The 24,314-nt window shown below is 40.4% G+C and overlaps 2 protein-coding genes across 4 annotated transcripts in view; both read left to right on the forward strand.

Moving 5' to 3' along the window:
* The window catches only part of ALS2 (alsin Rho guanine nucleotide exchange factor ALS2), a 60,362-nt gene extending 46,371 nt beyond the window's left edge, over nt 1–13,991 (forward strand). For 2 of the 3 annotated variants that reach the window (XM_055397662.2, XM_055397665.2), the window contains 11 exons: nt 2,043–2,176; nt 3,380–3,547; nt 6,968–7,085; nt 7,980–8,137; nt 8,993–9,115; nt 9,634–9,810; nt 10,491–10,536; nt 10,751–10,812; nt 11,669–11,818; nt 11,908–12,004; nt 12,647–13,991. In XM_055397662.2, the coding sequence (XP_055253637.1) occupies nt 2,043–2,176; nt 3,380–3,547; nt 6,968–7,085; nt 7,980–8,137; nt 8,993–9,115; nt 9,634–9,810; nt 10,491–10,536; nt 10,751–10,812; nt 11,669–11,818; nt 11,908–12,004; nt 12,647–12,685 (1,272 nt within the window). In that variant the 3' untranslated portion in view covers nt 12,686–13,991. The remainder of the gene's footprint in view (nt 1–2,042; nt 2,177–3,379; nt 3,548–6,967; nt 7,086–7,979; nt 8,138–8,992; nt 9,116–9,633; nt 9,811–10,490; nt 10,537–10,750; nt 10,813–11,668; nt 11,819–11,907; nt 12,005–12,646) is intronic. The other variant, XM_055397663.2, reaches the window with a different exon arrangement.
* Nucleotides 13,992–23,306: 9,315 nt separating this feature from the next.
* MPP4 (MAGUK p55 scaffold protein 4) overlaps nt 23,307–24,314 on the forward strand; it is a 38,483-nt gene continuing 37,475 nt past the window's right edge. The window contains exon 1 of the mRNA XM_055398420.2: nt 23,307–23,866. Coding sequence (XP_055254395.2) covers nt 23,710–23,866 — 157 coding nt within the window. The 5' untranslated portion in view covers nt 23,307–23,709. The remainder of the gene's footprint in view (nt 23,867–24,314) is intronic.

The raw sequence follows: 24,314 nt of genomic DNA on the forward strand, positions 1-24,314 counted from the left end.
TTAGTTTTAGGTGTACAGCATGACTACTCAATATTTTTGCAGATTTTGCCCCTATTATAGGTTATGGCAAGATAATGGGTATAATTCCCTGTGCTATACAGTATATCCTTGTTGCTTATCTACTGTGTACATAGTACTTTGTGTCTGTTAATCCCATACCCCTAATTTGTCCGTATCCTATCCATTCCCATTTCAAAACCACAGGTTTGTTTTCTGTCTCTGTGAGTTTGTTTCTGTTTTCCATTTCCACTTAAAACTTCTTGTGTGAACATGTGTTCTCATTTCTCTCAGGGGATACCTAGGAGTACAGTTGCTGGGTTGTATGGAAAATTGATGTTTAACATATTAAGAAATGGCTAAACTATTTTCCAAAGTGGCTACATCATTTTACATTCCTATAATCAATGTATAAGGATTCTAATTTCCTCACACCTTTGCCAGTATTTTTTATTTTATTTTTTTTCCTCTTTGTCATTCTAGTGGATGTGAACTGAAACCTCATGGTTTTAATTAACATTTCCCTAGTGACTAATAATCTCGTTATAGAGCATATCTTCAAGTACTGTATTAGCAATTCATCTATCTTTTTTGGTGAAATGTATATATTCAAATATTTTGACATTTTAAGAATTTACTTGTTTATAGCTTATTGCATTTTAATATCCTCTGCTTTTTGATTTTCTAATTTTATGTCTTCCCTTTTTCTTGATCAATCTAGTTAAGCGTTGGTCTTTTTTCCTTAGTCAATCCTCTTAAATGTGTGTCAAGTTTTCATATCTTTTCAAAGAAGCAACTTTTGGTTTCATTGTTTTTTATCTCTAATTTTTTTTCTCATTGATTCTTACTCTAATCTTTAGTATCTTCTTGCTTTGGGTTTGTTTGCTTTTTTCTAATTTTGTGAGGTGGAATTTTAGATTATTGACTTCATATCTTTTTTTTTTTAAATAATATAGACATTTACAGCCTTAAATTTGCCTCAAATACTGCTTTTGTAGCATTGCATCAATTTAGATAAGTTGTGTATTCATTTTATACAGTTCAAAGTATTTTAACACTTTTTCTTGTTATTTCTTTTTCTTTAACCCATGGGTTATTTTCATATACTCTTTTTGCACATACATGTACATACACTTTTTTTAAGGATTCAGTCAGTTCAGTTCAGTCGCTCAGTCGTGTCCGACTCTCCACGGACCCCATGAAGCACAGCATGCCAGGCCTCCCTGTCCATCACCAACTCCCGGAGTACACTCAAACTCATGTCCACAGAATCGGTGACGCCATCCAGCCATCTCATTCTCCGTCGTCCCCTTCTCCTCCCGCCCCCAACCTTTCCCAGCATTAGAGTCTTTTCCAGTGAGTCAACTCGTCGCATGAGGTGGCCAAAGTATTGCAGTTTCAGCTTTAGCATCAGTCCCTCCAATGAACATCCAGGATTGATCTCCTTTAGAATGGACTGGTTGGATCTCCTTGCAGTATAAGGGACTCTCAAGAGTCTTCTCCAACACCACAGTTCAAAAGCATCGATTCTTCGGCGATCAGCCTTCTTCACAGTCCAACTCTCACATCCATACATGACCACGGGAAAAACCATTGCCTTGACTAGATGGACCTTGGTTGGCAAAGTAATGTCTCTGCTTTTTAATATACTATCAAGGTTGGTCATAACTTTCCTTCCAAGGAGCAAACGTCTTTTAATTTCATGGCTGCAATCAGCATCTGCAGTGATTTTGGAGCCCAAAAAAACAAAGTCTGACACTGTTTCCACTGTTTTTCCATCTATTTCCCATGAAGTGATGGGACCAGATGCCATGATCTTTGTTTTCTGAATGTTGAGCTTCAAGCCAACCTTTTCACTCTGCTCTTTCACTTTCATCAAGAGGCTTTTGAGTTCCTCTTCACTTTCTGCCATAAGGGTAGGATTAGGGACTAGTTAAAAGTGAAAATGCCAACTATGTAGTGCTTTTTTTTTTTTTTTACCCCCCCTTGATTTTTAAGACTGGAAATACTTCCTGTAATTCCACATTTTCTCTACCATTACCTAGGGAACACTGACTATGCCAAATGGAGATTACATTGAAGGTTATTTTAGTGGAGAATGGGGATCTGGGATCAAAATCACTGGAACATACTTCAAGCCTAGTCTGTATGAGAGTGATAAAGACAGACCTAAAGCTTTGTGAGTAATGAGTATTAATTATGGATTAATTATTGAACATTTTGAGTTGTCTTGGTTTTGTAAAAACTGGTTAATATTTCAAACGCAGAACAAGTTTTTAAAATCTGTTTTTGTAAGCAGTGTATAACCCTGAATTGTAAACTGACACTGCTGCTGCTGCTAAGTCACTGACACTGCTACAGATAGCTAAATCTATAGTCTTGTCTTAGATTATAGCCTCAGAGCATAAATGTTTAAACTGATGGAAATTCTGGGTGCAGGAATAATCTTACTGTTAATGGTACAGGTATCCAAATTGACCGAAAGAGAACCTTTTAAAATGGAAGCCCTGCACAACTTGATTTTGAAAAGTAAAGATCAGCCCTATAAATACAATAAGTGGAATAGTATACGCTGCATATATGGGGAAAAATCAAAGTCTCTAAGTGTATTGTGTTCTTTCTCTAGGTTTTTGGCATGTTTATTTTCCTTTACTGATTCCAGCTTCTGCTTTGTTTTTGTATTTTGATAGCATCTCAGATTATTTGTTTTCATGGGAGCATGATATACTTTCTGTAGCATGTTTATTCTTAAAGAGTATTTTTAGAACCCAGTGCATAATGTATTTTACAGTTCTCATTGTGAGATATGCAAGGCACAGAAACTTCTCTTTTTAGCAGGAATCAGTTTTTCAAAATCAATTCTGTAGAAATGTAGAAAGCAAAGGAGATAAATCTGATGTTATTCATACTTAACAGTTCATACACTTTGCTGCTGCTAAGTCGCTTCAGTCGTGTTCGAAACTGTGCGACCCCATAGACGGCAGCCGACCAGGCTCCGCCATCCCTGGCAAGAACACTGGAGTGGGTTGCCATTTCCTTCTCCAATACATGAAAGTGAAAAGTGAAAAGTGTAAGTGAAGTTGCTCAGTCGTGTCCGACTAGTAGCGACCCCATGGACTGCAGCCCACCAGGCTCTTCTGTTCATGCAATTTTCTAGGCAAGAGTACTGGAGTGGCTTGCCATAGTATCTAATAAACACAAAGTTGCTAAAAACCATCCTTTTACACTTTTTATTCAGTCTTTAAACAAGGGAGCCACTATCAACTTAGGCAGCTTTTGTCACAAAAGTATTTATAGTTCATATGTTATTAGAAAGTTTCTGTTCCTTAGGATATTTGCACAAAAATAAGTGATCAGTAAAAGGTTGACATAACTTTATTAGCAGGAAGCTTGGAAACCTGGCGGTGCCGGCTGATGAGAAGTGGAAAGCCGTATTTGATGAATGTTGGCATCAGCTTGGCTGTGAGAACCCAGGCCAAGGGGAAGTTTGGAAAGCGTGGGACAATATTGCTGTGGCCCTGACCACCAATCGGCGCCAACACAGAGACAGGTGCGTGGATGCCTGCCCAGCATAGAGCCTGGTGGAAGATGAAACCTAAAGCGAGCAGGTTGTTAAGGATTTCCACATTTAGGTTTTAAGTACAATTTAGAAGTCAGTGATGTACTTCTCGGTAAGGATGGATGAAACATGCCTCCCTGTGTCTTCCTCTGAACTCAGCTATTAATATAAAATGCAGGCAGGATACATGGTGAGCTATTCAAAACTCTGAAGAGCACATGTCAGCAGATTATTGGGGGAGAACACCTGAATTCAAAGTGCCACCCAACCAGTGAAGAGTTTACAAGTTTTTTAACCTCCATGTTCCTCAGCTTGAACTCAGTATAACTTGAAACTGGAAGCACACACTGTGGTGTAGGGATCCAGAAAAACCCCTCTATTTCTGGCTTAAGATGCCAGAGATTCTTAGAGCTCAGAAAGAGTGGAGGAGGAGCGCTGGGTTTTCTCTCTCCATCTCCACTTTCTCATGCCTCAGCCTACAGGCACTTCTGTGGTAGGACAACGGTGCACCAGCTGGAGCAGCCAGGAGTACCTGAAGGAGCCAGGACTCATGGTGTGGACCCTTCTCCCTTGATGCACCATCAGGTCCAGGAGTCAGGGCCAAACCTTACTGCTAGGTTGGCTTCTCTCTCTACCCTCCCACCGCTTTTTGGAAGTGGGTAATTTCAGGCTGAAAGACTTACCTACAGGGGGAATCAGAAAATGTTGGGGAGGCCATGGAGAGAGAGGAACTTTGGAAAGCAACCCTGATAAGTTGATTATGAACTCCTGGACTCACCCCATACCTGTTCATGTGTGGATTTGATTCTAATTAGCTAAGCAGTCCATCTAGGTCCCAGACTGACACTTGAGTGGTACTCACGGAACAGACCCAGACAGGCCTGCAGAGCCCGTGAAAAGTGGGCTAACAGTGGAACCATAGCCCACAGACAGCTGAAACAAAAATGCCAGCTGTTTGAGAGACTCCTGAGGTCACCTGCACATTCAGTGATTCACTCGAGGGACTCATAGTATGACTCAGCATATAGTTGTTCTCACAGGTAAGAGTTGTTCCAGCAACATAGCAAGGCTCCACAGCCGACCATAAGGGAAGAAGACCCAAACAGAGTCTGGAGGAATCCATGTGCAAGCTTCTTGTGCTCTGCCTCTTCTCTGAGGGGTCACATACAGCACACTCTCCCTCAGGCAGTAAAATGCAGCCACACAAACACAGTGTTTCTGTTCAGTGAAGCCCATTAGAGATGAACTGCCCCAGGTTTTTATGGGGACTGGTCACATAGGCATCTTAAACTTACCAGCTACCAAAATCCCACAGTCCCAGAAGGAAGCACATGTTCACCGTAAATCACGTTGGCAGCGCTATAATACCCTTATCAGTTAGGAAGTGCCTCATATTCGTATAGGGGATTTAGTTCCCAGGTGCCACCCAAGGGCCAGCTTCATAAGCAGGTCCTTGTAAAGACAACAGTTTCAGTTCTACTGGGTACTATGTTTTGGATGTCAACATCCTCAATAGGATATAAACAGGACCCAGAATCTCATACTATAATACTCAAAATGTCCAGGAAATAAACCAGAATTACTTGGCAATCAAAGAACCGTGAAAATCTCAACTCATTCAGGGAAAGATAATCAACAGATATCCATGACCCCCTAACCTAGATTTTGGGATTATATGAGAAGAACTTTAAAGGAGCTATTATAAAAACATTCAAATGAGCAATTGTAAACATCCTTGAAACAAATGTTAAAATTGTAAGTACCTGCAAAGAAATAGAGGATATAAAGAAAAACCAAATCAAAATTTTTGAAATAAAAAATACAGTAAGCAAAATTTAAAAAATCATTGGGTGGACTCAGTAGCAGATAGGAAATGACAGTAGAAGAGTCAGTAAACTTGAAAATAGACTAGTGGAAATTGTTTAAGCTGAACAGAGTGTGAAAAACAAAGTGAACAGAGCTCTAAGTCCCTGAGAGTCTAATATTTGTGTCCTTGGAATCCCAGAAGGAAAGGAGAAAAGTTGCAGAGCTGAAAAATATTTTAATAAGTAGTGATTGAAAACTTCCAAGTTTGGTGAAAGCCCAACACATAAACCTGCACATTCAAGAAGCCGAACAAACTTCATCCTAGGAAAAACCAGATACCCATGCACAGACATGTCATTCACATTGGAAGAAAAAATCTTGAAAGCAGCTACAGAAGAATTATGCATTACATATATATGGCAATAGCAGTTCAAATGGCTGCATCTTTATTGTCAGAAACTTGGTTGCCAAAAGGAAGTGGCACAATGATTTGAAAGTGCTGAAAAATTACAGATGTACTTTTCATTTCTTTCTTTTTCTTATTTTCTTACTTTTTCTTTTTCCTGCTTTTCTTTTCCATCTGCCATTCTTCATATTTCTGTATGTAACTTGGCCAGTCACTTCCACAGGCACTGCTTAGTATTTGAATCTAAAGAACTTGCTAATCCCTACAGTATAGAAAGAAGGTTTGGTTTGGTTTTTTCCTGTATTGGGAATCAGTGGGAATTGATTATAGTGTTTCATTCATGAAGTGTATGATTTTTATCTCCTACCGTATCAGTGAAAGAAATGGAAACTCCCAGGATTGATTAAAGCTGTGGATGTGTCCTTATGGGAGATGTAGTTGGTCAGCCTTCGCTGATAGAGCCCCTGGGCCAAGACATTGAGACTTGAGTCCTCCAATTAACCTTGTTTAACTTTTGCTGGGTATTTCCAAGAAGTGAGAATGAATGAAATTTTGTGTAAAACCACATTGCTGCCACAAAGATCTTGTTTGTTCATTGATACTATTAAAATAGTAACAGTGTTAATTGTGCACTGTTTCTAATTTCTCATTGATTGTAATCTAATGATAGAGTGCCAATACAAAAAATTTCAGTTGATGACTAGTGTGTGTTTTGTCTTAACCTCTTCATCCGAAGCTTCCCTTTACCCATTGTGTGCGTACTCCACCACCTGTTTTAGTGTCCACATCATCCCGTTACACCTTGAGCTCATTTCCATTTCATCCTTTGCCCTTTGATTTGTTTTCCTCCATTCTTTAGCTCTCCCTCTCCCCTTTATTCCACTTCTATCATCACTAACAAGTCTGTCACCAGTTTTCTCTTCAGGCTATTACACATACCACATTACAGTATTTTTCAGCACCAGGGTTTATATTGGCACAACATTTTCATTAATTTATTGTGGTTTGTGTGGAGTAACATTAAGTGCTATTTTGAATAATTTATATAAATCTAATACAGGGCAGTTGCAAGTTATAAGCACATTTGGGGTGAACACTGTGATGGTTGCTCCATTTCACCCTTAATAGAGCTTCATGTGCATTTAAAATTATCTTGCTTTCTTAAAATATATGATAGGCTTTCTTTTCCCTTTTTATAGTCCAGAGATACTAAGTCGTTCACAGACTCAGACACTGGAGAGTTTGGAATTCATTCCTCAGCATGTTGGTGCCTTCTCTGTGGAGAAATATGATGACATTAAGAAATATTTAATAAAGGTAAATGAGAATCGGAACCATACTGGTCTTGTTAATTAATGATACAACTAACACAGTATATCATTCAGATTTACTCACAGCTAATTGTTACTCATATCCTGGTTTTGCTTTCTTAACATGTCTTTTGTTAATTCTTTGACTGCTAACAGCACATTTCCGCCTAAAGGTTGGCTGATTATGATGGTAAAAATTTATAAGTTTTGTAAATGTTCAAGGGGATTCTGGACATCTAGGGTCAGAGTTGTAACATTAGCAAACTAAAAGTTATATAAAGAAGGCACTCCACCCTCACCCCATGGTTATGCTGTCTTCGATTCCTTCTCCAACCCTGTGAAATCAGACTACAGTTTAAAGTATTACATGCGTTGATGTAGGGGTGTAGGAAGGAGTATTAGGAGACATCAAGGGACCTGAACAGTGACTGTTTCAACTCTTATTATTCAGTTTTCTGTAAGGTAACATTTCATGTATTTTTCTTGACATTTAAGGTATGTTATCTTTCTTTTCTTTTTTCCTTTGGCTGGGCCACACGGCATATGGGATCTCAATTCTCTGACCAGAGATTGAACCTATGCAGTGCAAGTGCAGAGTCTTAACCACCGGACTGCCAGGGAATTCCCTTAGAACCTTTCTTTTAATGATGTTATCCTATATTAGTATATCCAAAGATATATTTCCAAAATGTTAATAGGATTCTTTGATTAAGGATTTCTACTCCATATAATTTGGGGAGAATTAACGCTTTCAGAGAAGTTGAAATATTTAAATATTCCTGGTCCAAAAAGTAGACTCTTGACACTTTGAAAATTGTTTATCCTGTATGAAATTGTTTATTTTGATTGTTTCCGCTGTTGGTGCACACTGACTGGCTGCATTGGTTCTCTTACTGCTCAGGCCTGCGACACTCCTCTGCACCCGCTGGGCAGGCTCGTGGAGACTCTGGTTGCAGTGTATAGAATGACATATGTGGGTGTGGGAGCCAACCGCCGGCTACTGCAGGAGGCTGTGAAGGAGATTAAGTCCTACCTTAAGCGAATTTTCCAGCTGGTGAGGTGAGAGAGCTTTTCATGTCAGCAGGGTGTGGAAATACTAGTTTACACTCATGCTTGGGTGGCTTCACCCTGAATCTAGAGATTACAGCTTTGTGAGGAGTCATGAATGTTCCCCTTTATTGCAGAAATTATTCATCAGGAATATGGTTTTATGCCACAGATCCTTCAGTAGATTAGTGAAAACACATTTTTACTTTGTGTTCATAGCCATTGTAACTTATTTCCTTTGTGTCTTTCTTACTTGTTAAGTATAATAGAAGGCTAAAAATAAATTTTTAATAACCAATTTTGGTATGACATATAGGAGTCTTATTTGGAGTTAATCTCTAGGCAAAGTTATGTCTCTAAAACGTGGCCTAACCTAAAACCTGGAGAACACAAAGTCTACTAGGAAGTTTTATCCATGAGTATTTATGTTCTGTCAGGCTTCCCAGGTGGTGCAGTGATTAAAAACCTGCCTCCCAGTATAGGAGATGCAAGAGATGCAGGTTCAATCCCTGGGTCGTGCAGAATCCCTGGGTCGTGCAGATCCCCTGGAGGAGGAATTGGCAACCTACTCCAGTATTCTTGTCTGGAGAACCCCATGGACAGAGGAGCCTGGCAGGCTATAGTCCATAGGGTCGCAAAGAGTGGGACAAGATGAGCACACATACCCATTCATTAGCTATATTGTTAATTTTATTCTGTGAGAAGCATTAGTTAAGACTCTTAAGGGAATCGGCATTTTCATTAATAATTGATATGAAGTTTGATTTAATTGGTCCTTAAGTGATTAAATAATGGAAATGTGTTTTTACTCTTTTTATTCACTCTATAAAGGTGTAACTGTAAAATGATTTTTTTATTCTTCCTTAGGTTCTTATTTCCTGAGCTTCCTGAAGAGGGCAGCACAATTCCTCTCACTGCCCCTCTGCCGACTGAAAGGAAATCCTTCTGCACTGGGAAGTCAGATTCCAGATCTGAATCACCAGAGCCAGGGTGAGTAGAGCTGGGTGGAGATGGTGAAGAAAGAGGATGGAAACCAAGTGATCTTACGCAGAGAATCCCAGGAAGAATTCTTTTCTCTAGATCTGTGTCCTTCTTTTTAAAATAGTTTGGTAGGATTAGGTGATCTCTGAGGTTTCTTTTAGGTCTCAAGTTCTGTTAGCCAAATGCCATGAAACTGTAACCACAGATGACTAGGCACAAAGGCTGATGAGCAAAGTAGATCATTTTGCCCCAGTTCAACAGAGAAGTCAGCCTTAAAATGGAAACACAGTGGGCTTTCATTTAGATTTTGAGCCTATGAAAAGAATTCACAGGTGGCCCAAGACAAAACTCTGGGGCCATAGGTAAACTTCTCATGTTAACCGCTTACATAAAAGAAGTAATAGAACTGCTTTTTTACTCAAAATTTCCCACCTTTACTTTCCACTTCTAGAAAATGAAGCTCCATGTTTGATTCTATATTCATTTTTAATATTAAGGGTTCTCCGTCTCCCTGTGATGTTTTGTAGCTATGTGGTAACAGGTTCTGGGTTACTGCTTCCTGTACTCCTACCTCGGCTCTACCCACCACTGTTCATGCTGTATGCCCTGGATAATGATCGTGAGGAGGACGTTTACTGGGAATGTGTTCTCCGGCTAAATAAGCAGGCAGACCTTGCTCTTTTGGGCTTCCTTGGGGTGCAGAGGTCAGTACAGTAATTATGAATGGGATCTAGTGGTTTTAACTCAAGATGCAAATAGCATTATCAGGAATTTGGTACTTTGATATTTAATTAAATATATGATTTGCAGTTTATTTACTTATTGCCTGTCTTTAGCAAAATAGTGATATTTAAAAATCTTTTATTTCTGAGAATCTTTAGATGTGAGTTTGAAATCTGATTATTCTTCTGAATATATGTAAATAATTTGAGTTTTTCCTGATTGATATTTTACAGTTTTTCAAAAAAGTTAATGGTATTCAGTCTCTGGCATTCTTCTTTCCCTTCTTTTCTCTTCTCTTCCCTCCCTCCCTTCCCATCTACAGTTTCTAATTAAATGTTTGGAAGTGCCCTTTTTTATTGTAGGGCGTTGTTTCCTATAATCCAAGGAAACAGTCAATAATTATACTTTCTAGAAGTGTTATGATAAAGCTGATTACCCCAGCACCCAATAATTATAGATTTGTGCTATTAGAAAAAAGTGATTGAGTCTTAATTGGAAAGTAAATTTTTTCAATGGACTGATTCAATAGTAAAAACTAAGTAACTGAAATAGTTATTTTAAGTGGGGACAGGAAGGTCAATCTAGTCATTAACTGTTTTTATGGGGCTTAATCTACCATAAGACACAAACACATATTAACAACGTATGGATTCCATTGTAGGAAATTTTGGCCAGTGACCTTGTCAGTCCTTGGAGAGAGTAAAAAGGTATAGTGGATTTTAGTTTCCTTAGCAAATATGCTTTTGTTTGGTGTGGGGGATTAGAGATAGCAAAAAAATTTCCATTTTACTTTGATAGTATAGTATACAAGCGTAAGTTATTCACTTAAGTTGTGCATTCTGTGATTGGTGTCATTTATGTTTATTGTCACTGCAAAAGACAGCTTTCTTCTTCAACCTTTATTGGTCTTTTTTTTTGCAGCTTTTGCCAACCACGAAAGATGCTTGTTTTGCCTCAGCTGTGGAATGTCTGCAACAGATCAGGTGATCTCTGCTTTGTTGAAAATTACGTAAATCAAAGGAGCGGTTAGTTTATTAAGATATTTATGAGATCTTATATTTACCTAAACTCTAGTCCCCCCACACCCAACACCCCAAGATGGTGTCAAACCCAGCCTGGATATCAGAAAGACTCTTGAGACATTTGGGTTACCTTTTACTCTACAAGAGCCTTGCATTTTCAGAAGTGGTAGAGAACCTACCCAGAAATTTATCTACATAATCATATCTTTCGGAGAAGGCAATGGCAAGCCACTCCAGTACTGTTGCCTAGAAAATCCCATGGATGGAGGAGCCTGGTAGGCTGCAGTCTGTGGGGTCGCTAAGGGTCGGACACGACTGAGCGACTTCACTTTCACTTTTCACTTTCACACATTGGAGAAGGAAATGGCAACCCACTCCAGTGTTCTTGCCTGGAGAATCCCAGGGACGGGGGAGCCTGGTGGGCTTCCGTCTATGGGGTCGCACAGAGTCGGACACGACTGAAGTGACTTAGCAGCAGCAATCATATCTTTAGCCAAATGGAAATTAAGCTTCTTATTCAGAGAAGAGCATGTATTAGGACAGTAAGGTTCTATGTGGGTAAAAGGAGGCGATCTATGATTTAGTGAATTCTTTCATGTGAACCATTCATGGTTGGAGGCTTCTTTCCTCAAAGAATCATAAGCTTACAGAGGTCATCCCTTCCAGTGACTCCTTTTGCCTGATGTGTCCCGCTTAAGGCACATGAGCCCTTAGAGTATATTGTCAACTATCAAATGGCTGTACTAAGAAAACAACCATAGGCTATATTTTGTCATTTATTTTTAGTTTTTAATTGTTTTTTTTTTTTTAACAACAGCACAACGTTTACCCCATCAGACAAACTGAAAGTCATCCAGCAGACTTTTGAAGAGATCTCTCAGAGTGTCCTGGCGTCACTTCAGGAAGACTTCCTGTGGTCCATGGATGACTTATTCCCTGTTTTCTTATATGTGGTGCTCCGGGCCAGGTGACCAGTCTCTTCTGACTTAAATAGATTCAGAAGTAGGACATACATATAAGCAGAAGTAACTCAATATCTCTTTCTCATTGGGGCAGGATTAGGAATTTAGGCTCTGAGGTACACCTCATCGAGGATCTAATGGACCCATATCTTCAGCATGGAGAACAGGGTATAATGTTCACTACTTTGAAGGTAAAGTATAGATATTATTTAATATTTTATTATGTTAAAATCTCTCCTTCATTTACCATATTGTGAATCTTTCATTAACCACCTTCTTTTATATAAAACTTGAAAGAAAACATTAAGTGCCTTTAGAGCACATATTGTTAATATTTTAAAATATATACTATATTAAAGAAAAGTAGAATCGGTCAGTCTCAAAATACTAAAGCAAGTTATCCAGTCCTCTGACTCAGTAGGACTGGAATGATGCTTAACCTCAACCTGTGTGTTTATCAAACACGTTGGTGATTCTGATTACACTTGTTTGTGTACCTCATACTGATCATCAGCGTATTCTAAATGTCCAGTCAGTAGCGGCTTAGCAAATTAAGATATTTTTGCTTAATGACAGATGTTAAACAGCTTGAAAAAAAATTTTTTGTCTGTTTTAGAATTTTACAAAGTTTTATTTCTACTAATTATAACTAGGCAAAGTAGACTAGGGATAGGATAGGGGGACGGGAAGAAAACGGGAAAATATGAAAGCATCTGATTTTGTTGAGCGCTCAGTATTCATAAAGGAGTTCCTTTCTTAGTCCCACGTGCATTGTTATGTTTATGTAATTTCTTTTAAAGTAAATTTTAAATGGTTTTGAACTTTTCTTTCAGGCATGTTACTACCAGATCCAGCGTGAGAAGCTTAACTAGGCTGCATAGCAGCTTGACAACTGGATTATCTATTCAGAGTGTTTCAGCACCATCTGGTGTCTTCCTGTAGCAGCAAAAAAGAACAGTGTTGAAATTAGGACATTGTATTATTTTGGTTGTTATTTCTGAGCCTTGCTAGTGATTGGAGCTCTGAGCCCAGAATAAGACTGTATGGTGGAAAGGGAGGATGGAAAAGGAGGTAGAAATCAGATTAGACCAGTCCCTGGCCTGTGTTAAGTTTCCCAAGTGTCATATATCTGCTGTTGGAAAAAAGAGGCTATCCCTTCCTATGGTGAAGAGTATGCCAGCAAATGAACTTGTAGGATAAAATTCTCAGTGTGGCTTCTTACATTGAAGAGGTTGATGAATATTTTTGAGTTTCTGGTTTGCCCGCAGTCAGCCCAGACCCCTTTGCAAGGAACACTTTGTCCTTGAAACTGTAGTAGCCACACTCTGCCTTCCAGCATTCCTCGCAATCATGTGTGCACTGTGCTTCTTTGCTGAGGGGAGGGGAGAGAGGAACTTTTAAACTGCAATTTTAACTGTTTCTAAGCTTTTCCACCAGGGCATTTATTCGTGATGGAAAGGTTCTGTGCAGTTACTACTTCTACACCCTGACCCCAAACATGGAGCACACCCAAATAGGAGTCTGCTGCCTCCCGAGGAGAAAGAACATAGGAATTGTGTTCTTGGATTCCTTACAGTGCTCCAGAGTGGACACACTGGAATTCAGACACTGAGCTGCTGTGGAACCTCATTCATCCACGTGTGAACACTGTGTTCCAGGACCTGTGAAAGCCTGAAGGGCTTTTGCATGCAGGCTGTTTTTTAGAATAGGACTGGAGACTGGGAAATACGGAAGCAAAGAACTGCATCCATCCTTGACCTAGTGTTGTGGTTCTTCCCTGTACCTTGCACTGAACTCACAGAGGGGAAGGAAAAGGAAACTCACTTTGGCTTTTCCCATCTCAAAAGTATTGTGACACCTCAGCCTTTTATTGTTTTGCTTTTCACCGTTTTTAAATGTCCTATTGTAAGTGGTTGATTTACACTGTACAAATAACACTAGTAGCTATTCTGGATAACATAGGTGCTCTTCCCCATCTCATCTCCTCTACACCAGGGTGAGCGTTCGGAGTGTCCTCCTCCTCCTTCATGTTAACATCTGCTGATGTTAATCAATTTTGAAAAAGGATCATGGTTTCTGCTCTACTTTATAATCAAGACAAGTGTTTATTAAAATACTGTTTTGGAATGTTGGCTGTAATGTAACAGCAATTTTCATAATAAAAGACATTCATATTTATGAGGTTGTTTTATGATTGTGAAAGAAGTGACACTGGGCCACCTAAAAATTTAAAAGAAATCCAAGTCTATTTATTTGGTGGTGGGGGCTTTTCCCCCTGTGTTGTAATCCATGCCTCTTTATACAGGCCTCAGAGATCCCACGGAGTTTTAGAGCTCTCTTTCTTTAAAATAGACATAAACTTATAGCACCTTTGCTGACAAAGAACAAGTTAAATTTCTGACCCTCATAAACTGAGGACAAGGGTTTTAAGAGAAATGGTACTATTATTTCTTTGAATAAGATATATTTTGATAGTTACAAGTTAAAGTTTTTCCCTTCCTAAACAGATTCAGAGAAGGGAAAATGGAGGATTTTAAATTCTGGCTAAAAATATTAGGCATTAGTTAATTATATACCAGTTGTAATGTCTTCTCAGGGAGCATTTACCAGGATGTGCCTCTCATTATTGGAAAGAGACCAACGCTTAAAATTTAGTTTATGTTAAGCACTTTTCATTTCCATTAGCAATTGTTTTGATTTTGGGATAAACACACACAAGTTTCACATTTGGCTTATAAAGACAAATTTCCTGAATGACCCCTTTAGAGGTAGAGATAGGGATAATTCTAGAAATTGACAGACTTGAAAGTTTCTACTACTACTACTGAAGTTCTCAAATGATAGTAGGCTATCTTAATTCTAAGAGAAGAGTTACAATTCATTCTTTTATTGGGAGTCTTGAAAGCCATTTATTCCATTACAGACTCTTCATACTGTATTTATACTTTTCAGAAAGCATATTAAAACTAAAATTTCAGTTCCCTTAAGGGGAAAACCTCAAGGATAAGTCGCCAGGCCAATGCCTGTGAGTAGAAATACCTAGCCTTGATGCAGCAGCTTACGTAGGTCTGACACATGTGTGCTATATGCCCACAGCATATAGGGGCAGGTGTTAACCCCTTGATCTTGTAGACAAGCAGAGGCTGGAACTTTCTTGTTATCAGAACTGGGACTCCAAACTGGAATTTCCCTACTCTTACTTCCAGTGCTTTTTTCTACTGCAGGTACCAGAGATGTTATTTCATAGCTGGGCTACTCATAAGTAGAAAAATAGTTGCAAATTTTTGATAAAGTTATGTGCTCTTGATAAAATACACTGTGCTCAAGCAGTCACAAATGTATCACATTCCTGCCTTGAGCTTCCATCTACAACAGAGAGTAAAGGAATGCCATCTGTCTAATTTAGGGTGAAAGGGCTGGTAAACCTTTAACAGCTGCCATTTGGTCTTTACTCTTTTTGCCTGGCTGCCAGGGGTATGTACCCTCTTTCATCCTGCTTCCAAATATTCTTCCTGCTGTCACCTCCCTGAAAATTTTTCAAAAAAGTAGCTCCCACCTGAGATAAGAGAATGGACTGTTAGGATCAGAACAGTCACTTAGTAGGGGACCTTCCATGAACAGTTTGAAAAGGCAAAAAGATAATCACACTGAAAGATGAACTCCCCAGGTCAGTAGGTACCCAATATGTGCTAGAGAAGAGTGGAGAAATAACTCCAGAAAGAATGAAGAAACAGAGCCAAAGCAAAAATAACGCCCAGTTGTGGATGTCACTGGTGATGGAAGTAAAGAACAATATTGCATAGGAACCTGGAATGTTAGGTCCATGAATTGAGGTAAATTGGAAGTGGTCAAACAGGAGATAGCAAGAGTGAACATTGACATTTTAGGAATCAGTGAACTAAAATGGACCGGAATGGGCAAATTTAACTCAAATGACCATTATATCTACTACTGTGGGCAAGAATCCCTTAGAAAAATGGAATAGCTCTCATAGTCAACAAAAGAGTCTGAAATGTAATACTTGGGTGCAATCTCAAAAACGACAGAATCATCTCTGTTTGTTTCCAAGGCAAACCATTCAATATCACAGTGATCCAAGCCTATGCCCCAACCAGTAACACTGAAGAAGCTGAAGTTGAATGGTTCTATGAAGACCTACAAGACCTTCTAGAACTAACACCCCAAAAAGATGTCCTTTTCATTATAGGGGACTGGAATGCGAAAGTAGGAAGTCAAGAAATACCTGGAGTAACAGGCAGATTTGGCCTTGGAGTACAAAGCAAAGCAGGTCAAAGGTTAACATAGTTTTGCCAAGAGAACACACTGGTCATGGCAAACACCCTCTTCCAAAAGCACAAGAGACAACTCTACACATGGACATCACTAGATGTCAACACCGAAATAAAATTGATTATATTCTTTGCAGCCAAAGATGGAGAAGCTCTATACAGTTAGCATAAACAAGACTGGGAGCTGGCTGGCTCAGATCATGAACTCCTTATGGCCAAATTCAGACTTAAAGAAAGTAGGGAAAACCACTTGACCATGCAGGTATGGCCTAAATCAAATTGCTTACAATTATACAGTGGAAGTGACAAATAGATTCAAGGGAATAGATCTGATAGAGTGCCTGAAGAACTATGGACAGAGGTTCATGACATTGTACAGGAGGCAGTGATCAAGACCATCCCCATGAAAAAGAAATGCAAAAAGGCAAAGTGGTTGTCTGAGGAGGCCTTACAAATAGCTGAGAAAAGAAGAGAAGCTAAAGGAGAAAAGGAAAGATATAAGCATCTGAATGCAGAATTCCAAAGAATTGCAAGGAGAGATAAGAGAGCCTGCCTCAGTGATCAGTGCAAAGAAATAGAGGAAAACAATAGAAGGGGAAGCATTAGAGATCTCTTCTCAGAAAGCTGAGTGCCAAAGAATTGATGCTTTTGAATTGTGGTGTTGGAGAAGACTCTTGAGAGTCCCTAGGACTGCCATGAGATCAAACCAGTCCATCCTAAAGGAAATCAGCCCTGAATATTCATTGGAAGGACTGATGCTGAAGCTGAAGCTCCAGTACTTTGGCTCCCTGATGCAAAGAACTGATTCCTTGGAAAAGACCCTGATGCTGGGAGAGATTGACGGCGCGAGGAGAAGGGGATGACAGAGGATGAGATGGTTGGATGGCATCACCGACTCAATGGACATGAGTTTGAGCAGCTATAAGAGTTGGTAATGAACAGGGAGACCTGGCATGCTGCAGTCCATGGGGTTGCAAAGAGTTGGAGACGACTGAGAGACTGAACTGAACTGAACTTCCAGAAGGAAATCATGTATCAGTTTCATTATTACTGGATGAAGAATCTTCCATTTTTTTCCTCACCATAATGTGAGAAAATAAGATTAATAAGTCAGCTTACTCTCAATTACCAGTTTTTCCTTAGATTTCAATAAAGATGCTATTGTCTATCATGGGGTGTCTTTTCCCGAAATAGTCAACAAAGATATTCATCTTTTTTTGGTTAGCTATATGTGCTGGCCATCAGAAAATACTAAAGTGAAGGTTTGAAAATGATATGTTGGACTTTCCAGTGCAAGAAACCAGTGCTAGGAACACGTAGGAAGATTTGTAACGGGGGAGGCTTAAGAGTAATTTAGTGGTGAGGCGGGGTTAGGCTTCCATGGATTAGATCAAAGAGGATGCACCAAGGTTTTATCTAGAACAGTGAGGTGACTTTGGCACCTAATAGCCCACTGGTATTTCCTGCTAAAGCTTTTCTCTGCGTAGGAGCAGCGTTACATGTTTGCAGTCTTGTAGGTAAGATACCCTGCCAGATGGCCCCCAGTTACCAGAAGATATCTATTAATACAAATGTCTGCCCTTCTGTCAGTTTTTAAGAGCTAAGAATTCTGAGTAATATTTGAATGCTTAAGTTGCATTGTATCCTAAAGTCTATGGAGAATTTTTTGATTTTGAAAGCAGGTTTTGCTTTGAGAAACCCTTTCTTAAGTATGGAATGATGAATTGCTGTGGAGACTAAGTAAAGCTGAACATTTGTCTTAGTCCCAGTCAATAGCCTTTTGACCCAGAGGAAGCCAGCTGTTTTTGTACAGGCCGTTTTTCATGGTTAAGTTTTCAATAGAAAGCATTGTTTTGAAAAATAAGCATAATATGGGTAAGGATTGTGGCATTTAATAATAATTACTATATTTTTAAAAGTTCACATATATTGATTTTTAAAGTAACATTAGGGCAAATTTCTTAGGTGTGAATAACACTAATGCAGCTTCTAAGTTAATGATAAGAACTGGCCATGCTTCCTGTGTTACTTAGCTCAGAATTGCCTATGGTTGGCTATTACAGTCTCAATCAAGAATTCTCCTCAAGACAGAAATAGATTAAGTTTCAGCTGACTGTCATGAAAAGGCAGGCAAGCAAAGGACATCACAGTCCTTTGCCGGGGACTAGCATGTTTCAGGCAGAAAAGGCAATGGCAACCCACTCCAGTACTCTTGCCTGGAAAATCCCATGGGCGGAGGAGCCTGGTAGGCTGCAGTCCATGGGGTCGTGAAGAGTCGGACACAACTGAGCGACTTCACTTTCACTTTTCACTTTGATGCACTGGAGAAGGAAATGGCAACCCTCTCCAGTGTCCTTGCCTGGAGAATACCAGGGACGGGGGAGCCTGGTGGGCTGCCGTCTGTGGGGTCACACAGAATCAGACACGACTGAAGCGACATAGCAGCAGCAGCATGTTTCAGGACTAAATATGGGGGGAAAAAAAAGAGGAAAATGTTTGTCTTTACTACTTGTGAAATCTACTGAATACCCCACTGAGTGTCAGATTCCTTATCTGGTCAGTTCAGTTCAGTTGCTCAGTCATGTCCGACTCTTTGCGACCCCATGAATCACAGCACACCAGGCCTCCCTGTCCGTCACCAACTCCCAGAGTTCACTCAAACTCATGTCCATCGAGTCGGTGATGCCATCCAGCCATCTCATTCTCTGTCGTCCCCTTCTCCCGCCCCCAATCCTTCCCAGCATCAGTCTTTTCCAATGAGTCAACTCGTCGCATGAGGTGGCCAAAGTATTGGAGTTTCAGCTTTAGCATCAGTCCTTCCAATGAACACCCAGGATTGATCTCCTTTAGAATGGACTGGTTGGATCTCCTTGCAGTCCAAGGGACTCTCAAGAGTGTTCTCCAGCACCACAGTTCAAAAACATCAATTCTTCAGCGATCAGCTATCTTCACAGTCCAACTCTCACATTTATACATGACCACGGGAAAAACCATAGCCTTGACTAGATGGACCTTGGTTGGCAAAGTAATGTCTCTGCTTTTTAATATACTACCTAGGTTGGTCATAACTTTCCTTCCAAGGAGTAAACGTCTTTTAATTTCATGGCCGCAATCAGCATCCGCAGTGATTTTGGAGCCCAAAAAAATAAAGCCTGACACTGTTTCCACTGTTTTTCCATCTATTTCCCATGAAGTGATGGGACCAGATGCCATGATCTTTGTTTTCTGAATGTTGAGCTTCAAGCCAACCTTTTCACTCTCCTCTTTCACTTTCATCAAGTGGCTTTTGAGTTCCTCTTCAATTTCTGCCATAAGGGTGGTGTCATCTGCATATCTGAGGTTATTGATATTTCTCTCAGCAATCTTGATTCCAGATTGTGCTTCTTCCAGCCCAGCGTTCCTCATGATGTACTCTGCATATAAGTTAAATAAGCAGGGTGACAATATACAACCTTGACATACTCCTTTTCCTATTTGGAACCAGTCTGTTGTTCCATGTACAGTTCTGACTGTTGCTTCCTGACCTGCATACAGGTTTCTCAAGAGGCAGGTCAGGTGGTCTGGTATTCCCATCTCTTTCAGAATGTTCCACAGTTTATTGTGATGTACACAGTCAAAGGCTTTGGCATAGTCAATGAAGCAGAAATAGATGTTTTTCTGGAACTCTCTTGCTTTCTCCATGATCCAGCGGATGTTGGCAATTTGATCTCTGGTGCCTCTGCCTTTTCTAAAACCTGCTTGAACATCTGGGAGTTCACGGTTCACATATTGCTGAAGCCTGGCTTGGAGAATTTTGAGCATGACTTTACTAGCGTGTGAGATGAGTGCAATTGTGCGATAGTTTGAGCATTCTTTGGCATTGCCTTTCTTTGGGATTGGAATGAAGACTGATCTTTTCCAGTCCTGTGGCCACTGCTGAGTTTTCCAAATTTGCTGGCGTATTGAATGCAGCACTTTCACAGCATCATCTTTCAGGATTTGAAATAGCTCAACTGGAATTCCATCACCTCCACTAGCTTTGTTCGTAGTGATGCTTTCTAAGGCCCACTTCACATTCCAAGATGTCGGCTCTAGGTCAGTGATCACGTTATTGTGATTATCTTGGTCGTGAAGATCTTTTTTGTACAGTTCTGTGTATATGTAAGATTGCATTTGTTTGCCTCAAGGATCTGTCAGCCTCGATCCAAGTCTTGACAGGGAATGAGGCTGAAGTCAATATTCTCGCAGGGAAAATCCCATGGACAGAGGAGCCTGGCAGACTGCAGTCCTTGGGGTTGTCAAGAGTCAGATCTGACTGAGCACACACACACTTTAATAATTAGAACTCACTATAGAAACCTTCTATAAAAGCTTCTCAGGTGGCTCAGTGGTAAAGAATCTGCCTGCCAATGCAAGTGACATGAGTTTGAACCCTGGAGAAGGAAATGGCGACCCACTCCAATATTCTTGTCTGGGAAATCCCATGAACAGAGGAGCCTGTTGGGCTACTGTCCATGGGGTCACAAAGAAGTCAGACATGCCTTAGCAACTAAACAATGTCAGAGAATGTTCGCAGGTGGCACTAGTGGTAAAGAACCCAGCTGCCAATGTAGGAGACAAAAGAGACTCAGGTTCGCCCCTGGGTCAGGAAGATCCCTTGGAGGAGGGCATGGCAACCCCTTTAGTATCCTTGCCTGGACAATCCCATGGACAGAGGAACCTGGTGGCCTACAGGCCATGGGGTCGCAAAGAGTCAGACATGACTGATGGGACTTAGCACCCACGCACATAGAAACCACAGTCTGTCTGTAAGTTTCTCTCACAGTTTCATCTCAGGAGTCTATAGTCTCTAGTGCCCCATATGCTGCATGGATAGGCCTGGTCAGGCACACTGTCATCTGGGCATTAAATATGGAAGAACTATGGCTCGCCCACAGTGCACACATACCATCATTGTCTAATTCATACTGCCTTACCAAGAACATACGATCTGTGAGAAGCATTTTAAGAAGTTGCCCAAGTACGATGGCTTGGTGTTAGACTCATCTCTTTGCTCTGAATTTTGTCTGGCAGACACCCCATCTCCCTTTTCAAACCCTACCTTGGAAGTGCTCCCCTCCAGGGAGGAAGATGAGTCGTATAAGCAACTGTTGTGCTAAATGATTCAATAGAGGCTCAAAAATTGGAATGCAGGAACAAGGCAGGATTTAAACCGAATTGAGGCTGGGTAGGGCAGGTGGTGCTGGGCAAGGCAAAAGTTTAAGATGTCAAGTTTTGGCAGAATCTAGCAAACTAGAAAACTTCAATGTGACTGGGCAAGAATGTGTATGGCAAGTCTGTCTAAAATTTCATAACAGCTTTCTGCTTCGCTCTTCTCACTGCCTTAGAATTTAAGAGACTACATGAGGATCTGTCTTTTCCTAGACATCCTCCCTGAGTCAACCCCACAGTCTGTCTAGATTCTAGACAGTGGTTCTCAGCCTCATCTGATTCAATACTCGTGTCTTTAACAACTAATGTGAAATGCTCCTTTTTAAAAAAATCCTGATTTATTCATTATTATCCTCCTGTAACAAGTACTATCAGTGCCCTACCCTTATCCCTTTTGGTGCGTTCTACATCTACACTGTCTGAATGCACACGTGAAGCAGACTGAAAGGCCCAGTAGTAACGTTTTCTGGGGAAAGCCCTCAACCAGCTTCTGGCAGCATTGGGGTATGAATAACCCCACTCCCTGTCCCTTGTCTCTCCATGGGTTAAGCGCCATAGTACCCAGAGCAGCTTCTTGCTTGATAACACCTTTTACTGTCTTTCCCCCCTTGCCGTGTCTTAATATCCCACTCCCCTACTAATGTTCTGGATCACTTTCCAAGCAAATCACCTCACTAGAATCCTTGCTCAGTGTTTGATTCTAGGGGAACCCAGACTAATGCACTTACTTACATGAAACAAACAAAAATATCCTAGTAATAATGAGAAAGAGAAATTAAGTAAATGTGGCTGGTAAGATACTATTTCAATGTATAAAATGGGATATCATTATACCAAAAGATATAATGAAGTAACACATGTTTGCACCTATAAAAGAATTCTCCAGGGAATCAGTGGCTTTGAATGCAGACAGACACAGACACAGCCTGGTGTATTGCAGTGTGTATTATATACTGTATGCAGCTTTACCATTAATGATGTGGTTTTTCTGAAATGATGGACTTGATAAAGTCCAAGCAAAACAAAGTAAATTCATTCTTCAGTTATGGTAGTAACATTCCAGAAAATTCAATGTACATTAAAGCTGTGCAAAAATACTTTGTGTTTATACATAAAGAGAAGTTGAGTTTTTATGTGTGTGTGCTAAGTCGCTTCAGCCATGTCTGACTCTTTGTGACCCTATGGACTATAGCCTGCCAGGCTCCTCTGTCCATGGGATTCTCCAGGCAAGAATACTGGAGGGGGTTGCCATTTCCTTCTCCAGGGGATCTTCCCTACCCAGGGATTGAACACATGTCTCTTATGTCTCCTACATTTGCAGGTGGATTCTTTACCACTAGCACCACCTGGGGTCAGATAATTATAAGTTTTTTGTTTTGTTTTTCTCAGCAACATGAGAGTCCAATGGGACATTTGAAAGTTTACAGGGCCTGAAGTGACTTCTCATCGTGTAGGGCAACTTCTCTCTGTCAGATTAACTCAAAGAGCAGTGAGCATGTCTCCTTTGCCCTCCTTTTCTTGATCCTCATCCTGCTGGCTGAAAGGTAGGAGTGATGGCTGGAGCTTCAGCCACCATCTTAGAGCAGGAAGATAAGAATCACACTACATCCTGAGGAGGCAGAGCAGTGAGCTGGAAGGAGCCTATGCTCTAACAATTTCAGGAGTGGGGCAGCCCTACTAGCCCTGGGTTGTCTCTGCCTCTGGACTCTTACACGAGCAAGATATAAGCTTCTACTCTGTTCAGCCACTATTGTTTGGGGTTTCTGTTTCTTTAAACCTACTTACAGCAATATATAAAATAAACTCTAATGGTATTTTCAGCAGTAACCCATAACTTCTGCAACTGTGACCAGTGCCACTAAAGAACTACTGGTGCAATGAGAGGGAACAGGGCCAGATGGAGAGGCTAGATGGAGTCAGGCCAGAGAAGGCTCTTCCAAGCTCAGGATGGTGGTAAAATCAACAAGGCAAAGAGGTGGAAAATAAATATAACTTGGTCACTTGTTTAAAAAAAGAGGGGAACAGGGATTTCCCTGGTGGTCCAGTGGCTAAGACTCCACGCTCCCAATGCAGGTGACCCAGGTTCAATCCCTGGTCAGGGAACTAGATCCCACATGCTGCAACTAAGAGCCAACACAGCCAAATAAATAAAATAAATAAACACATTAAAAAATAAAGTTTCAAAGTATTTATTTAAAAATAAATGAAAAATTTAAAAGAGGGGATAGAAGGAATGTTTTGTGAGTTTTCTCATCCACACAGGTGGTTAATTTAGAGAGGAAGTACCACTGGGCAGTACCATTTTATCTGATGTGGATCCTGGTTTGTATGTAGCACAGAGTCCAACTTGCTCAGTAAATGCTGTTGAAAATATATGCCTTTATATGTACTAAGAGCTGTGGGGCCAGCCTGACTGAATGAGCTGTGTGCTGTTTGTTGATCTGTTCCCTAGCTCTGAATCCCCTCTGAAATCTTGGGCAAGAAGGATGATACAGTCAGACAAAGGATCAGATCTTCCAGATGAAAAAGACAAGAAGGACGAGAAGCTCTCTACGGGAACCAATCCGGAGAACGGTATGTGGTACCAAGTTCCTTTTCTAGACCAGAAAGGCCTTTCAATATCACTCTAACAATGTGATCCAGTTTAGGGGCAGAAATGCTGATAGATTTATTCTGATTTCTATATGGAACTTGTTATACACTTTGAAGTGTCCTGTTGCATCTATTAGTGATACGTCCAAGCAATTTTTAAGGCAGAAAGGAAAGAAATTGATACAGTAGATTAGGAGTCTCTTTTTTCCTATCCCACAATGCTTTATTTCTAGTTAGAACTTTGCAACTTGTTCACATTCAGAATACCATTGCAACAAATAGGATTTCTATGAAAACACTTATAAAAACAAGCATTTGCTAAAATCTGTCCAGTCCCTTTAATAGTGGAACCCTGAGGTTGTATTAAAAGCCTGTTTACTGGGAGAGACTTCCCTGGTGCCACAGTGGCTAAGACTCCTCACTCCTGGAG

The sequence above is a fragment of the Moschus berezovskii genome, chromosome 2 (assembly GCF_049115385.1).
Source record: "Moschus berezovskii isolate FMDL1 chromosome 2, NW_MosBer_1.0, whole genome shotgun sequence".
NCBI classification, from domain to species: Eukaryota; Metazoa; Chordata; class Mammalia; order Artiodactyla; family Moschidae; genus Moschus; species Moschus berezovskii.